Here is an 18927-nt window from a genome sequence, read left to right as displayed (position 1 = left end):
TCAGATGCACAACAAAGTCAAACCGCAACAGCTATTGAATTTAAATTTGCTTATTTAAATAAAACCATCTAATGATTAAGTGACCAGAGCATCAAATTATTACCTTCCCTGATGTCCTTTTAAAAAGAAAGATCCCCCATCATTATCCAGGAAGGCCAGTCTGTGACTCTGGATCCACAAATATATTTGATTCATTTATGCCTTTTGAAATCGTCCAGTTACATCGTTTAAGTTCACATTTATTGCCATTTGAACCAATTACGGTACAGTGGAAATTGATTTACCATGCAGCCACACAATCAAAAAGAGCACAATAGAATATAACGTGAACAGGAGGAGACCATTCGGCCCTTCAAGCCAGCACCGCCATTCATTGTGATCATGGCTGATCGTCCCTTATCAATAACCCGTGCCTGCCTTCTCCCCATATCCCTTGACTCCACTAGCCCCTAGAGCGCTATCTTACTCTATAGAAACATAGCCAGTCTCGCCAGCAGCTGTTCGGCCTTTCGACTTTTTTTTGTTTTTAGTATGTCTAAAAAGTGTTTTAGTGTTGGGGAGGTGGTGGTGGGGAATAGGGGGGGAAACTCTTTTTCGGTCACTTACCTCAGTGGAATTCGACTTTTCTCCCAGTCGCATTTTCGTCCTCCCTCGCGGCTTTACAGCTTGGATTGGTGCGGCCTCTCCTGGAGTTGGGCCCAGAGCTTCAGCAGCGGGCGCACCACGGACTTTCCATCGCGGAGCCGGGGGATTACCAGAAGAAGTGCTCCGATCGCTGGCATGCGAACTATAACATCCTGAAGATAACTTCTGAAAAAAAAAAATTGGAAAATCTCTCTTTCCCTTCTGTGCTGGCACTGCAATAATATTTAGTGAATAGATGGCTTTAACAGTTTTAAACATAGATTTTGACCTCTGTGGTCAGAAGGATTGAAGGATGGGTACTCCGGTGGATACTAACCAAAGAGCTTCAAAGTGATCTTCCATGTTTCTAAGATGTCCTGAAGAGTATAGGTGACACATTGTGTGAGATAAGAAAAAAACTACAAGCTGACAAAGATGCACTGCGACTTTGGAAAACAACTTGTTTACTTTAGAGATGCAGCATGGTAACAGGCCCTTCGACCCTATCATTTATGCTATTGATAGAAGAAATCATGTAATTAATTTCTCAAATCAAAGCTCTGGTCTTGTTTCAGATATTGGTGAAGTCCTGAAGTGTTTGCCTCTATCTTTGACCAGAAGTGGTGATTGGGTGCCCATCTTGGTTATCTCCTGATTGCCTACCACTTCAGCACTCGGTGTTCAGCCAACTTGAGTCTGTAATATTAGGTGATGCATAAGTTGTTATAAAACTTAGTGATATTGAACAATATAATACTGAAACAGGCCCTTTGATTCGTTTTGGTTATGCTGACCAGCTACTAATTAGTCTGAAGGTTTCAACCCAAAACGTCAACTATTCCTTTTCTCCAGAGATGCTGCCTAACCTGCTGAGTTACTTCAGCATTTTGTGTCTTATCTTCGGTGTAAACTAGCATCTGCTGTTCCTACACTAATCTATACAAATGCATTTACCAGTATTTTGTGCATAGCGTACAGCAATCTGTGCCTTGCTGGTTCAAGTCCATCTCGAGTGTTCTGAGAGTCCCAACTGTTGCAAGTGGGAGAAGTTTTTTTTTTTTTTTCTCATCTCATTCTACATTTATGCCCTAGAGTTTTTGCTGTCTATTGAGGGCAGAAAGCATCCCATCTTTGCCCATCATGATTTTGTTTTATTGGATGTCCCCTTACAGTCCTTTGCTCCAACAAAAAAGTAATCCAGACTATCCTCCAAATTGAAACAGTTTCTCAGGCAACATCTTTGTGACTCTCCTCTGCACCCTGCAATACAATCACATCGTTCCTGTAGTGTGGCGTCTGGAACTGTACTGTACTCTATCCATGGCCTACCAATGTATAATAATGCACCATAACCTCCCTTCTCTTGTATGCTGTATCCTAGCTAATAAAGGCAAATGCTCCATTTGTTAACCATCTTGTTTACCGATGGTGCCCCCTTCAGGAACCTTGGACTTGTACATTAAGGTGTCTCTGCTCTTCCAATCTTCCTGCCATTTATTGTTTGTGTCCTATTCTTAATAGTCCTCACACACTTTTCCCACACTCTTCAGAATTTAATTCCATCTGCCATTGTTCTGCCCATTTGATCAATATCACCCTTTAAAGCCCTGTCCCATGGCATGAGTTAATTCCAAGAGTTCTCCCGAGTTTGCCCTGATTCGAACTCGGAGATTTACGGTAATAGCCACTCGTCGATACTTGGGGCTCTCGTGAACATTTTTCAACATGTTGAAAAATCTTCACGAGTCTTCCCGTGCTTACCTGCCGTTAGCGAGTCTTCCCGAGTACCTACGGTTAGCGTTACGAGCCGCTAAGAGACGTCCCCAGGCACCGATGTACCCGCTACGTTCATTCTCCGTGCTTATCACGAGTTTGATTTTTTTTTTAAACTCGGGAGAGCTCTTGAAATGAACTCGTACCGTGGGACAGGGCTGTTAGTTCACAACTATCCTGTTCATTATTATTAGCACCATTTATTTTGTACGGTTTGAAAATTTATTAATCAAAGATTCCTGCATTTGTAATCTAAATAATTAATGTAAAGTTACGAGCTGCCAATTGCAGTAATTTATCTCTAGTCCTCATTGTATTAATGGTCCAAAATGGATAAGAGCTGAATTCCAGCAGTGAGATTAGGAGCACTGTAAAGATGATTGTTGATCTTAGGTGAAAAGGTGAACTGACTGAGGTCATAATTGGTATAAAGAAAGTGCAAACTGTCGCATTTGTTTGTCCATTATTTATTCACGGCTTGATAGAATGCCAGCATAAATGAAGGAACAAAGATACAAATCCAAATGCTGTTCAATACTGGAGGAGACACTGAATATATTCTAGTGGATGACACATTTTCATTTCCTAAAGCCTTTCAAATAACCCAGGAGGGGTTAAGGAGAGTTGTGGAATACGTTGACTTTCCAACATGGACACTGAAACAGCCTTTCAAATTACCGACCCACCCACTGCCATTATAAAAAAAATATTGTTACCAGTTTATAGCGAGTTCAATGTAAAATCTTGATGATCTTTCACATTTATTGTGAAAGACTTGGATGTTGTAATAAAACATTAGTCACTGTTGTGCAGAGAATCTTGAAAAAGAAAATTCCATTATGCTGCAAATTACTTCAAGTGCAAAATAAATACTGTGGAATTAGGAGGCTGACATATTTTGCCAAACCCTAAAGTTATTTTCATACAGGTATTGTGCAAGCTAGGACACTAATTTTGGAAACATAGAAAATAGGTGCAGTAGTAGGCCATTCGGCCCTTTGAACCCACACCACCATTCAATATGATCATGGCTGATCATCCAAAATCATTACCCTGTTCTGGCTTTCTCCCCATATCCCTTGATCCCCTTCGCCCCAAGAGCTAAATCTAACTCTTGAAAACATCCAGTGGGTATTTCTTGGCGTGCAGGAGACTAAGGGATGATGTTATAGAGGTGTATAAAGTCAGGAGGGCCAATGATAGGATGAATGCATCGTGTCTTACCCAGGGTAGGGTAATCAGGAACCAGGTTTATGGTAAAATGGAAAAGATTTCATAGGGACCTGGGGGGCAACCTTTTCACTCGGAGGGTGGTGAGTGTATGGAATGGGCTGCTGGAGGAGGGAGTTTAGGCTACTCCTATAACATTTAAGACATTTGGATGGGTACATGAATAGGAGCGGGTAAAAGGGACATGGGCCAAATGCAGGCAAATGGGACTAGCTTAGATGGGGCATGTTGGGCAGAATGGCCTGTTTCTGTGCCATACGACTGACTGACGATAACACCTCCTGGCACATATGAGATCTAAAAAAAAAATCAAGTTGTATAATTGCAAAATGTTTGGAACTTCTTTATCTATGTTCTACTACCCGAGAACAGATGTTTTGTATCACAGCCAAGCATATCTATTGATTCACATGACATAATAAAGATAGAAAACCTCAGTTATGCAGATTGCACTAACATCACAACTCTGAAAGTGGAACGTCAACAGCAGGAGGTCGGAAGATGTGGATCAGTGATATAAATATACTTGGATCATACAGCACAGGAACTGGCCTGTTCTTATTGGTATGAAGCAGCTGTGACATAAAGATCAAAGTTAACCACCATATTAACTATTGAACTTTCAAAACCTTTTGATATAAATATATTTTTTAAAAGAGATAGAACGGGAGAAGGACATGAAGGACAAAAGACTGAAAATGCAGTATTCTGGAACGATGAATGATACGGGAAATATTGGCGGGTGAAGCAGCATCTCTGAAGGCAAACGCTAAGTGGTAATGTTTAAAGGTCATTTCATCTCATACTTTGAAGTTTCCTATGTGCAAAATTATGAAAAGTATAGGTAGGATGGACGGTCAGAACCTGTCTACGTCAAACAGGTGGAAATGGCTGACATTTATGGTGAGGAGGGAAAGATGTAATAGAAACCTGAGGGATAAAGTTTTTACACATGGTGGTGGGTGTACGGAACAAGCTGATGGAGGTAGTGAAGGCAGATACTATCACAACACATTGACCCTACAACACATTTTTGCCTCCTGATTGGGTCTTGTAGCATAGTAATTGGGGGAAGTGTATGTCAACCACTATCTTCAATTCAATTAACAGTCCAATTTATGAACTGCTATCCTCAACAGGATCATGTTACTAAATGCTTTTATTATTGCAAATTGCTGGTTCACAAAATTCGCTTTGAGAAATGAACCTACTTTCTGCCATGTACTTTGACACCTTGGAAGAACTTGGTGTGCAATATATTATGGATCACACCAAAGAACATTCCATTATGAACACTTCATGCTGCTTTGGCAAGGTCACCAACATAATCAAGGACCAGTCTTGCTCCGGTCACTCCCTCTTCACTGCCTCTTCACTCTCCCATCAGGCTAGGTACAGAAATTTGAAAATGTATACCTCCAGATACAGGGACAGTTTCTTCCCAGCTGTTATTGTGCAACTGAATGGTCCTCCATTCAGTTGCACTCTCCATTCAGTTCGTGAGAGTGAAGTCCTGATCTCCCATCTACCTCATTGGAGACATTTAAACTATCTTTTATCAGACTTATAGTCTTCTATGCCTTCAATGATCTGTTAATGATTTTAACATGTTTTCGGAATGTAGCAAGTCAGGTGCCAACTTGCCACTGTGCCCCCTGGGAGCCATTGTCCTGAAGATGTTATGGTTATCTCTGTGTTCACTGGAATCAAAGTAACAGGATAGTTTAGTATTTTCTTGGGAACAGACCCCACATTTAATTGTAATTGTAATTAATTTATTAGCCAAGTATTTAAAAACATACAAGGAATTTGATTTGCCATAGTCATACCAAATAAGCATAATCTATTTCATCAGGGATATAGTTTCTTAATTAGGCATTTGGTACACCACTATGATGACCATTAAACTATCCTATTTAATTTACGGGCATTTATTTGATGGATTCAAAATCTCTAACCTAATAAAACAATAATTAAGTTTGGTGCTTCCACTTTTGTAAAGAGGTATTTTTGCCTCAAGCTAGTTTTGATACTATTGTGATGAAATGACTTGTAAGGGAGCTTTTGTGAGATCATAGTGATATTTTTACTTTGAGAGCCAAGCATCAACTGAACAATTATGGTTTAAAGGTAGTGTTGGATTATTGTAGATTCAGAAGATAAAATTATCAGATTTGTCAATCTGTATAAGGTAGTTAGATATACAGTGCCCATCATAATGTTTGGGACAAAGACCCATCGTTTATTTATTTGCCTCTGCTCTCCGCATTTTAAGATTTGTAATAGAAAAAAAATCACATGTGGTTAAAGTGCACATTGTCAGATTTTATTAAAGGGTATTTTTATACATTTTGGTTTTATCATGTAGAAATAACAGCAGTGGCACCATACTGTTTGGGGCAAATGGCTTCAGAGGTGTTTGTAATTGCTCAGTTGTATTTAATTGCCTCCTTAATGCAGGTATCCGAGAGCTCTCAGCACCTAGTCTTTCCTCCAGTCTTTTCATCACCTTTGGAAACTGTTAGTGCTGTTTATCAACAGGAGGACCAAAGTTGTGCCAATGAAAGTCAAAGAAACCATTATGAGACTGAGAAACAAGAATAAAACTGTTAGAGACGGCCAAACAGTAGGCTTACCAAAATCAACTGTTTGGAGCATCATTAAGAAGAAAGAGGGCACTGGTGAGCTTGCTAATCGCAAAGGGACTGGAAGGCTAAGGAAGACCTCCACAGCTGATAACAGAAGAATTCTCTCTATAATAAAGAAAAATCCCCAAACGCATGTCTGACAGATCAGAAAGACTCTTCAGGTGTGGATTTGTCAATGTCCACTGTCTGCGGAAGACTTCATGAACAGAAATACAGAGGCTACACTGCAAGATGCAAACCATTGGTTAGCTGCAAAAATATGATGGCCAGGTTACAGTTTGTCAAGAAGTACTTAAAAGAGCAACCACAGTTCTGGAAAAAGGTCTTGTGGACTGATGAGATGAAGATTAACTTGTATCAGAGTGATGGCAAGAGCAAAGTATGGAGGAGAGAAGGAACTGCCCAAGATCCAAAGCATACCGCCTCATCTGTGAAACACGGTGGTGGGGGTGTTGAAGGTACTGGCTCACTTATTGATGATACAACTGCTGATGGTAGTAGCATAATGAATTCTGAAGTAAATAGACACAACCTATCTGCTCAAGTTCAAACAAATGGCTCAAAACTCATTGTCCGGCGGTTCATTCTACAGCAAGACAATGATCCCAAACATTCTGCTAAAGCACCAAAGGAGTTTATCAAAGCTAAAAAATTGTCTATTTTTGAGTGGCTGTCAATCATCTAATCTGAACCTAATTGAGCATGTCTTTTATATACTGAAGTGAAAACTGAAGGGGACTAGCCCCCAAAACAAGCATATGCTAAATATGGCTGCAATACAGGCCTGGCAGAGCATCACCTGAGAAGACACCCAGCAACTGGTGATGTCCGTGAATCGCAGACTTCCGGCAGTCATTGCTTGCAAAGGATATGCAACAAAATACTAAACATGACTACTTTCATTTACATGACATTGCTGTGTCCCAAACATTATGGTGCCATGAAATTGGGGGACTACGTATGTATAAACACTGCTGTAATTTCTACATGGTGAAACCAAAATGTATAAAAATACCCTTTGATAAAAACTGACAATGTGCACTTTAACCACGTCTGATTTTTTTTTTTTCTATTACAAATCTCTTATAATAGAACCTTGAGGGGTTTGGATAATCCCAGGTTCATGTAAATACTCGTTGCACCTTCTCTCAGCAATAGAATTACTTCGTTTGACGATAAATTAAACCATAATTTTTCTCCATACCATCCACCTTGAGGCTCTTGCTTGTATGGATCAAGCAGCCTAGTAAGACAAAGTGCAGGATATGTCATTTAAGTGATATAAGTTTCACATTGACCATGAGGCAGGTAAGGACCACTCGGTAGAAAGGTTTCTAGGTGAATTACTAGGCACTTGATGTAATCGCGACCCAGATCCACAATTTAGCTGCTTCCTTCTTGAGAGCAATGGCTGCAATATGCATTGCTTGGTTACTCTTTTGAACTCTGGAGGTAGCACATCCCTGCTGCTGGCACATCCCAAGCTGTGTTGTATGCCTTGCTAGGCGGAAGATAACAAGACCTGTTAATATACTTTATTGTTAATGAATGTTGGAACAAAAATATACCCATGTTAAACGAGGCAGGAGTTGAATTTAAATTGAATGCAATCTTGGAAACTGAACAATATTCAATAAGATTGGAAAATAAGTTCAGCATTTCAAGCATTGCTCAAGATCTTGTAAGGTCACAATTATTTGATTCTTAAGTTGCTTATACTACATATGGTTATCTTGACAGTAATTTCATGATATTGCTTCATTTTCAAAGCACTGCATGCAGTTGAATTATTATTTAAAAAATGAAGTTGAATGGTAAATGGTGTAATATGCATTCAGGCAAAATTGAATTTTAACACGATAAATAACTACTTTTCCCACACAAATCTTTTTTACATGTGGCATTTAGAATTGTATCGCCTATATATATGCATGATTAAATTTCCAGATAATTTTGTCATTGGATATGGGAAGTGTATGTAATTGACTGAATATGTAATCTGGATTTATTTCAGTAATATTTAACTCGTTAGTTTGAGGCTTGAGTTTTAACAATCTTAAGTCGATAAAAACTATTCGTGGTTAATGCAATTAATTTGCTCTTTTAGACAATATTTGTCTGCTGGCTTCTATACATTTCAATTTATATGCCATATCTTCATTTGCTGTTTCCTGTTTTAGGTGGCTTTGATGTTATCTGTCTTGACTGCACTGCACTGAGGTTAACATGCAGCAGGTAAAAACAATTATTTATATCTTGTTTGACGAGATTGGAAACCATCAAAAAAAGGCTCTGTATTTTACAAGTTTATCTTGAATGGTTTCTGTCACAAAATATAGCCATCTTATTTTAATTACTTAAATATTTAGTTCAGTTCACTAATAGTGTTTAATTAGTCTTTTTTTTTTCTCACATTGTAAATTTTTGAAAATTAACGTCCCTTAACATGTCACTTCAAATAACTTTTTATAGTGCTTATAGAGGATTGTTCCATGTTTTTGCTATTTGGAAAATAGTTATTTTCTCACTTTAAGCTCCTTTTGGTTTGAACTTTTGTGACCACTATTAAAAACACAATGAACTAATTTACAATGTTGTGAGTTACTTTGATTTTACTGACTCTTTACTCTTTTTAATACTAAGTTCTCCCCATGTTTTATTTGCATCGTATAAAAACTGGGCTATTCATTTTTTTTTAGATGATGACAACATGAAATGACTCTTTTATTTGTATATTTTTTAAAAAACCCCAAAAAAACACCGATGAATAAATGATGCAAGACACAAAAAAGTCTATATTAGTTGGTTGATGTTCCTTATACCATCTGATTCTGGTTTCAACCCAATAATACTTCCCAAATCAATCTCTGGACAATTTATTATACCAAGAATACATTTGGAACAGTTTTGGAATGCTTTATTCTATTCAGAATGCATGGAATACTTTGCAGCTAAATCTCACCCTGAATTCAGGTACAGCAGGCAGTGAAGAAAGCTAATGGCATGTTGACATTCAGTTGTGAGAGAATTATTTGCGTTTAGGAGCAAGGAGGTCCTACCGCAGTTGTACAGGACCCTGGTAAGACCGCACCGGGAGTATCATGTGCAATTTTAGTCTCTTATTTTGAGGAAGGACATTACGGCTATTGAGGGAATGCAGCATAGGTTCACTAGGTTAATTTCCAAGATGGCGGGCCTGACATATGATGAAAGAATGGGTCGACTTTTATTCTCTGGAATTAAGAAGGATGAGAGGAGATCTTATGGAAACATAAAATTCGTAAAGGATTGGAACCGCTAGATGCAGGAAAAATGTTCCCGATGTTGGGGGAGTCCAGAACCATGGGTCATAGTTTAAGAATAAGCTTTTTAGGACTGAGATGAGGACAACCTTTTTCAACCAGAAAGTTGTGAATCTGTGGTATTCTCTGCCAGAGCTCATAGGACTAAAGGAATCGAGGGATATGGGGGAAAAGCAGGAACGTGGTACAGATTTTAGATGATCATATTGAATGGCGGTGCTGGCTCGAAGGGCCGCATGGCCTACTCCTGCAGCTATTCTTCCGTATTTTATATGTTAACTGTAGAATTTAATATCATAAGCACTTTCAAGTGGATTAAACTCTCCATTAAACTATTATTCTACTGAGGTCTATTTATTTATTATGTTAAATATAATAATTCCCATGTCTGTGTTTGAAGGCGTCGACAGGTCAACATTGTTGCATAAGTATTTGTCTCCGAATAGACTTGGAGGAGTGTTGAAGAAGGCTGTGTGACACTGGAGAAATTGCATGCTAGAAAATATCTGCCGATGAAGTGTACTTTCACTTTCTGCGCAGTTATTTTGTTCAGAAATTCTGACTTGCAACGAACACGGCTGTCCTATTCCATAGCTATCTCCATCACCTCTCTGACAAAGATATACAAGCATCATGATTGCCAACGATTAAAATCTGAAGTTCCTAATGTGAATAAAGAAGAATTAGGAGTAGTGTACTCACTTCAAAATCATTAAATCTCAACGTCTTAAATTGGACAAGAGAATGTTTGTTCTGTTGGGATTTCTTTCTGGCTGCCTCTCCCTCTTTAATAAGTGTTAGGCGCATCCAGAGAGATGCTTGAATGTGCAGGAAGATTCTTAGGAAACAAAATCACTTTGTTCTAAAGTTGATTGTTTGATCTTTGGACTTTCCATGAGCTGTCATGTAAAATGTAATTGTGTAATAAAAAGATGTAATTTTCTCCTTTCCATTCCTCGGTCAAAATGCTCCATTGAAACAAACTTTCATATTTTTAATTTGGCAGACAGGGCTGTAGTTAACCCGGGGAGACAGGCGAGTTGAGCTGCATTTAGCGCTCGATTGATCCTCTGATGCCTCGTGAGTGTGTGCATGCGTGCGTGGCCGCCAAAAAAATTGTGTCCCCCGTCCCCTCCATGATTTGAAAGCGAGTTCCGCTCTTGGACCCTTGAGCCTAATGAGTCATCCGGTGAGTCATCAGTCACCATACCCCAACTTCACCATGACAATCCCTAATCCCTCCCCATGAGTTGATAATGACTTAAATTTATCAAGCAATATAGATAATGGCCATTTGCCTTAAAATTATTAACTGATCTAACAGCTTCTGAGAAAATGGAATTTGCTCTGCAGATTTTTGTGAGGAGTATTTCCCCAACGTTTCTTTCGATCAAGTTGTGTCCCTTCAAACGACTAGCATAACATGTTTCCACACTATAAATTCCTTTGAAATCTTGCAAACTTCAATCATGGGGCCCCTCGTCCTTCTATATTGCAGGGAATTAAAAGTCCGTTTCATTTATCTCCTCATAACCTAACACTTGAATGTTCTGGTGAATTTAAACATTTATGGCCAATATATGATTTTTAAAAGTGCAGGATCAAGAAATGCATGCTGTTAATGTGGGAATAATTAAATACTTTCATGTTAGAGAGTTATACAGTGCAGAAACAAGCCTAACTCATCCATGCCAACTTAGTTGCCTGTCCCATTTGCCTGTGTCATAAGGTTATAATTGATATGAGCAGAATTATGCCATTTTGCCAATCATGTCTACTCCGCAATTCATTCATGGCTGGTCTATCACTCCCTCATAACCCTATTTTCCTGCCGTCTCCCCATAACCCCTGACACCCATACTGTGTCTGGCCCATATTGCATTACATTTTTCCTATCCAAGCATACCTGCCTAAATGTCTTTTAAACAATTAAATCATACCTGACTACCACTTCCTTTGGCCATTTATTCCATATATCCGCTACCTCACCCTGGTATACATCGGTGCTGAAGTAAAGATGGTTGAAAACTTCAAGTTCCTGGGAATAAATATCACCAGCAATTTGTTCTGGAGCAGTCCCATTGAAGCAATGGCTAAGAAAGCACACCAATGTCTCTACTTCCTTAGGAAGTATGACATGTCCCCAACAACTCACCACCTTCTGCAGAAAGTGTTTATCGGGAGACATGACAGGATGATTTGGGTACACCTCCATCCAAGACCGCAAGAAATTGCAGTTAGAAGCATAGAAAATAGGTGCAGGAGGAGGCCCTTCGGCCCTTTGAGCCAGCACCGCAATTCATTGTGATCATGGCTGATCGTCCCAAATCAATAACCAGTGCCTGCCTGCTCCCCATATCCCTTGATTCCACTAGCCTCTAGAGCTCTATCCAACTCTCTCTTAAATCCATCCAGTGATTTTGCCTCCACTAGTCTTTTCAATCTTTCCTCGTATGACAGTCCCGCCGTCCCTAGGATCAATCTCGTGAACCTATGCTGCACTGCCTCAATCACAAGGATGTCCTTCCTCAAATTAGGAGACCAAAACTGTACACAATACTCCAGATGTGGTCTAACCAGGGCCCTATACAACTGCAGAAGAACCTCTTACTCCTATACTGAAATCCTCTTGTTGCGAAGGCCAACATTCCATTAGCTTTCTTCACTGCCTGCTGTACCTGCGGCCCGAACACCGAGCATTGCGGCACTTCACTCGCCACTGCCTGCCATTCTGAAAAGGACCCGTTCACTCCTACTCTTTGCTTCCTTTCTGCCAACCAATTTTCTATCCATGTCAACACCCTACCCCCAATACCATGTGCTCTAATTTTAGTCACCAGTCTCCCGTGCGGGACCTTATCAAAGTCTTTCTGAAAGTCTAGATACATTACATCCACTGGCACCCCTTCATCCATTTTACTTGTCACATCTTCAAAAAATTCCAGAAGATTAGTCGAGCATGATTTCCCTTTCATAAATCCACGTGACTTGGACTAATCCTTTTACTGCTATCCAAATGCCCCATTATTACCTCTTTAATAATTGACTCCAGCATCTTTCCCACCACTGAAGTCAGGTTAACTGGTCTGTAATTCCCCGTTTTCTCTCTCGCTCCTTTCTTGAAAAGTGGGATAACATTAGCTATCCTCCAATCCACAGGAACTGATCCTGAATCTATTGAACATTGGAAAAATGATCACCAATGCGTCCACTATTTCTAGAGCCACCTCCCTGAGGACCCTGGTATGCAGACCATCCTTAATATCAACAGTTGTGGATGTATTCCAGACCATCACACAAACCAACCTCACTTCCATTGACTGTCTACACTTCTCGCTGCCTCTGCATAATGGATGACCAGTCTCATTCCAGTCATTCCTTCTTCTCCCCTCTCCTATCAGACAAGAGTTACAAAAGTTTGAAAACGGATGCTTCCAGGTTCAGGTAAAGTTTCTTCCTAGCTGTTATTAGGCAACTGAACCTGCCTCCCACAGCTCAAGAGCGGTCCTGACCTATCTAACTCACTGGAGACTTTCAAACTATCTTTAATCAGACTTTATTGGACTTTATCTTGCCTCTTTATACCCTTATGCATCCTGTCTGTACACTGGATGGCTTGATCGTAATCAAGTATAATATTTTTCGCTGGCTGGATAGCACGCAACAAAAAGCTTTTCACTGTACCTCGGTACATATGACAATAATAAACAAACTAAACCAGGGCTACTCTGTTACTAGTTTTATCTAAAGCTGTGAAAATTGACACGTGTCCAGAATACAAATCACTTTGTGTGAAATGCATTGATCTGTCTCATTTTGCTGTCTGAAGCAAATTGTTTGGGCTTTATTTGACAGCCTTTAATTGCCTAAATGATTGCCAAGAAAACTGCATTGTTATTTTTATTCTTGCAGGTGACCAGCTTTAAAATTTATTTCCAACATTTTCCAAAACTGTATTTACCAACTAATAATAAAGCCTGACCCGCTGAGTTCCAGCAGCATTTCTGTTCCAGCACCTGCAGTTCCCTGTGCCTCAAAGAATAAAACATGTTCATTTGTAATTCTCTGCCACAGTATGTAGTTGAGGCCAGTTCATTGGCTATATTTAAGTGGGAGTTAGATGTGGCCCTTGTGGCTAAAGGGATCAGGGGGTATGGAGAGAAAGCAGGTACAGGATACCGAGTTGGATGATCAGCCATGAACATACTGAATGGCGGTGCTGGCTCGAAGGGCAGAATGGCCTACTCCTGCACCTATTTTCTTTGTTTCTATATTCTAAAAATAACTATGTTCTAACTTCTCACAGATATAGTTTAGAATTTCTCTAAGAACCTTGTACATGCTAAAAGGATTGAAGAAATTTATAATTTTGTTGTCCTAATTATTTTTCTATTTTCTCTTCAGAAATGTTTTGCTCAGAAATTGCAGCACAGTATCCACAGACTGCAATTCTTTGTATATAAGGGATCGTTATAGTTGTTGGAGAAAAGAGTCAAAACGTTTATACCGTGGTGTGGTGGGCTCTACTTGGCCATGCACTTCTACCGATATGAATTTTGTTGGATCCCGTTATGTTTCTGTAAGATGGTGGCATTCAACAAATCAACTGTATGATGACTCCAAAGTAGAAAAATCGCTGAAATCTCTAAAAGATAAGAATAAGCGACTGGAAGAAGGAGGTCCTGTGTATAGCCCTATAGAGCCTGAAGTGCGCATATCTTTGAGTCAGAAGATTGTAGAGGAAGTTAAACATTACTATCATGGCTTCCGATTATTATGGATTGACACAAAAATAGCAGGCAGGATGCTTTGGCGGATTCTGAATGGACATACTCTGTCAAGACGAGAGCACAGACAGGTAGGTATACATACAGTGTGTTTGCAATTAATTGTAAACAATTTGAATTGTAGTTCAAAATTATTGTAAATGATTCATAATTTGTTCAGCAACCGCATGCAAGTTAAATATCCAGCAACCCTCCTCTTCCTCTAAAGTAGCTTTCTGTACATTTTACCCTTTAAAAAAAAATTAGTGTATATGTTAAATGGTTGGGTTTTTTTGCAGTATAATTTCTATTCAGAATAGAGCATGTTGAGAAACATTGAACTGAAAAATTAATTTTCACTCTGTAGGTACTCCTCACTTCCTGATTTTCCTTCCCATCATTTTCTATTTTATGTCCAATCTCCACGGTATTTGGAATTTGAGTAGTGCTGTGACTCAATTGGGTTATTCCAAGTCTTTGGTTTTGAAGTTTATCTACGTTACTGAATATCCTGATCCATGAAGAAGAAATGATTTAATGACATGTTGGCGGTGGCAAGGAATTGAAGTTGCAAAGATAAGCTGGATCAAAGTGTATAGATGAGGCTGGAGGGAAAGTTATTAAAGTTGTTAGAACAAAAATGAAGGGACAAAGGTAAAGCTCTGTATCTGATTTGCAAACAGCATCTGAAACAAAAACTGAGAGCACAAAATATGTTTAGTAGTATTTGCAGAGGAATTGCTGCTAATGATATTCTTAAAGTATTTTAAGAAGAATGGGATTAGTAGAGAAATTAGTTTGTAGTTAATGGATGATCTGAAATTTAAGTAGAAGTTGCTTGGCTGGAGTTAAAATGTGATAAAGTCAAAATGTCACTGTGGGACTGGTGTAATTAGGCAATAGGGCAAAGTATTAAGGAAAAAGTAATGCAAGCTTGTCAAAAAGATATAATAATCATGGAGGATTTTAATCAACCCGGAAAAATCAGGTATAAAGGTTGCCAAGATAAACTCGTAGTGCTTTAAAGACAATCTCTGACAACAGCATATTCTGGAGCCAACCAGTAAAAACTCATGAGATCTGATATTGTGCAAAAGTCAGACTTAGTTTGTGACTGCATCATGAAGACACTCCGATGATCATTGAATTTCTCATTTGAGGAAGGAAAGAATGGATTTAAGAGCAGCATTTTCAACGTAAGGCCATGAAACTAGAGCTTTCTAAAATGACTTGGTAAATTTGTTTACAAGCTGAGTCAGCCAAGATGCAGTGCCAAACATTTCATCACACATAGAATAGGATAAATTCCAACAAGAAAAAAACCCCATAGGATTTTGGTTAACTCTCTTTGGTAACTTTGAAAAAAGTTAACCATAGTGTAAAGCTTAAAAGGGACATAATATTACGAAGCTAGCTGGTGGGTCAGAAGATTAGACTGAATATTTTTTTTTAAATGCAAATATTAAGATGAGGGAGGAAAAATTGAGCAAGATTTAAAAACAGATGGTACGGCTTATAGATATTTTAAAAAGAGTTAACATAGTAAGCTGCGGTCCTACGGAATGTGAGGAAATTTAGCAATGGAAAGCAAGGAGATGGCAGATAAATTAAGCAGCAATTTAACAATTATCTGCACTGCAGGATACAAATAACAGCTCGTATGCATTTTAAAATCTGAAAATAAGGTTAGGAGAAACTTGGGAAATGGCAGTAATCAAATTGTTGAAGCTGCAGGCAAACACGTCTCTTGTGTCCTGGCGGATTTCATCCTAAGGTTTTAAAAATAGAGGCCAGTGAAATAATTGATGCATTGGTCTAGTGTTTCCAAAATTACCTGAATATGGCAGGCAGCTTTAAATTAGGGAAAATAGAAATGATGTTCAAAAAGGAAGAGAGCTGGAAGCTATGCATATCTTAATATCTGTCAAGCAGAAAATGTTGGAAGCTGCTGTTAAAGATAGCACATTTGGAAGAAAATAGAGGTAAACAACAAAGGCAGGCAGCTTGGTTTTGTTACAGGATAATCGTGTTTGATCATTTTATTAGTGGAGATGTAATATACAGTAAAGCGGACGTAGCTGGTATATTATGTTTTAGATTTACAGAAGACATTTGAAAAGTAGTTGCATCATTGGTTGTTGTGGAAAGTAACGGGTCAAAACGTCTGTAGGGTGAGGTGAAGGGCGCTCCTTTGCCAAGAAGATAGTATTGAAAATAACTGGCCTTGATATTAAGGCAACATTTGAGTATCACATCAAGGAGCACTGGAGTTATTGGCTGTTGGGAGGTTGGAATCACATCTAGCATAAAGGAAAATTGTTGCTGTGGTTAGATGTCTGCCATCTCTGCCACAGAAAACCTCTATGGGAGTTATGGGCCAAATCATCTTCAACTGCTTGATCGTACGGTCGGAAGGCCACGGTTGCGCAGCGGAAGAGTTGCTGCTTTATAGCACTTGGTCAGTGGTCAGGCAGCATTTCTGGAAAACAAGGATAAGTGATGGTTTGAGTCGAGAGCCTTCTGTAGATTCCTCACTTAGCAGCAATCCCAACCTTTGAACACAGCCTTCCACTTGCTTTCCAACAATCCCAACATTTCGGAGTCCTTGCCCCCAAATGACGACCCCCTCTCTCGTCAACAACATACCTCCTCCATTGGACCCCCCCCTGCCAGCCTTCTATGCTCTCGTGGATCTTTTTATTTCCAACAGCCGGCACGACATCAACCACCTTGACTTCTCGACTCCCCACAAACATTCTAATCACTGAACACAGCTTTCTGCTCACAAGGCAACAATCTCAATAATTCTGAAGGAGGGTCTTGACCCATAACGTTACCTATCCATCTTCTCAGGAGATGCTGCCTGATCAGCTGAGCTAGTTTAAGATGATGATTGGGTGGTCAAAAAGGCTTTTGGCACATTGGCTTTCATCAGCCAGAGTATTGAGTATAAAGGTGGCAGTTGTATAAGACGTTGATGAGGCTGCATTTAGAGTATTATGTTCAGTTCTGGGCACTTATCAAATATGTTATCAAGCTGGAAAGGATGCAGAGAAAATTTACAAGGATGTTGCCAGGACTTGAGGGTCTGAGCTATAGGCAGAAGTTGAGTCGGCTGGGACTTGGAGCGCAGGAGGATGATCTTATAGAGATGTATAAGACCATGCGAGGAATAGGTCGGGTAGATGCACAGTCTCTTGCCCAGAGATGGTGAATCGAGAACCAGAGGACATAGGTTTAAGGTGAAGGGGAAAAGATTTAATAGGAATCTAAGTGGTAATGTTTTCACACAAAGGGTGGTGGATGTATGGAACAAGCTGCCAGAGGAGGTAGTTGAAGCAGGGACAATCCCAATATTTAAGAAACAGTTAGACAGATACATGGATAGGGCAGGTTTGGAGGGATATGGACCAAGTGCGGGCAGGTGGGTCTGGTGTAGTTGGGACACTTTGGGCCGAAGGGCCTGTTTCTACACTATCACTCTATGACTTTATGTGGCTACAACTTGGGTGATTGCTGTACATTTGCATTGGCAGATAGAGCCAAAGTGAATACTGCATTGGAGGAGCTTTTTGTTTTGGTTTATTATTGTGAAGTATATTGAGAAACAGTGAAAATCGTCTATTTTGTTTTGCATTCTATCCAGACAGATCATGTCATGAGCGAGAACAAACAGATAGTGCAAAAGAAAAATTAAGTGGTGCAGTTGATTGAGGGAGAGGGTGGGTAGAGCTAGTCTGTGCAACGGACCCTACTTTGTCCCCGACTCTAGTCAGTGTCTTGCCATCTTGGGCAGAATTAATCCATTCCATTCGGGTTTTCCCAAAAGTTGTTTTACTCATTTATATACTTATCGAAAGCCTTTAGATCTGTTTCCTGTAGCTTTTGCTCAGACTGATATTATAATTGCATGGCCTTGGTAAATTTTTCTGTTGGAGCATATATTAAGTTAAATTTATCTCTAAATGTTGCATGCTTCAATGAATCTTGGAATGGAAGATAGCGGCACTGTTGTGTTATTTTTAACATGAAACAATCAATTCTCAAAGTGTTCTATCCTTTCATTCATATAAAAGAAACATTAATCAGTGTAGGCTGTTATTTGTAACTGTTTTGATTCCTGTTAATAGATGGGTTTGTACAATGTACTATTATTTGTGTGTCTCCATAAAGTTTATCTCAAGTGTTCCTATGATCAGAGATTAATTATAAAATGTTAAAATATCTGTTCAATTTGGAGAGTTTTCTGTTTACCCAATTTCAAATTATATTGTACTGATGAGAACTAAGTATAGATTTGAATATATTGTAAAAGTCTAAAATATTTTAATGATATTGTTTCTTGTACGCACAGAGACAGTAACATGCTGGTTGTTGGGCACTGACATAGAATTTCAAGCTGATCAGTAAATTTTTATTGTGATTTTTCAGTTTGGGGTAATGAGTGGAAAATGTAATTCTATATGACACCAGTATGTTCTATGCCATGGGTTTATGGAAGCCCTTTTGTGTTGCTTGTGGCTAACTGGTGAGTCAATGAAAGCTGCTGATGAAGAGAATGAAAGCTAACCAGTTTAAAAAGTA

At 39.2% G+C, this 18927-nt stretch overlaps 1 protein-coding gene across 2 annotated transcripts in view; it reads left to right on the top strand.

Annotated features, from left to right (window-relative positions):
* letm1 (leucine zipper-EF-hand containing transmembrane protein 1) overlaps positions 1-18927 on the top strand; it is a 79101-nt gene that overhangs the window by 2444 nt on the left and 57730 nt on the right. For both annotated transcript variants that reach the window (XM_055654029.1, XM_055653958.1), the window contains exons 2-3: positions 8456-8510; positions 13982-14435. In XM_055654029.1, coding sequence (XP_055510004.1) covers positions 8456-8510; positions 13982-14435 — 509 coding nt within the window. The remainder of the gene's footprint in view (positions 1-8455; positions 8511-13981; positions 14436-18927) is intronic.

The sequence above is a fragment of the Leucoraja erinacea genome, chromosome 1 (genome assembly GCF_028641065.1).
Source record: "Leucoraja erinacea ecotype New England chromosome 1, Leri_hhj_1, whole genome shotgun sequence".
In the NCBI taxonomy this organism is placed as follows: domain Eukaryota; kingdom Metazoa; phylum Chordata; class Chondrichthyes; order Rajiformes; family Rajidae; genus Leucoraja; species Leucoraja erinaceus.
Note: the sequence above shows the minus strand (reverse complement) of the source record. Positions and strands in the feature narration are given on the sequence as shown.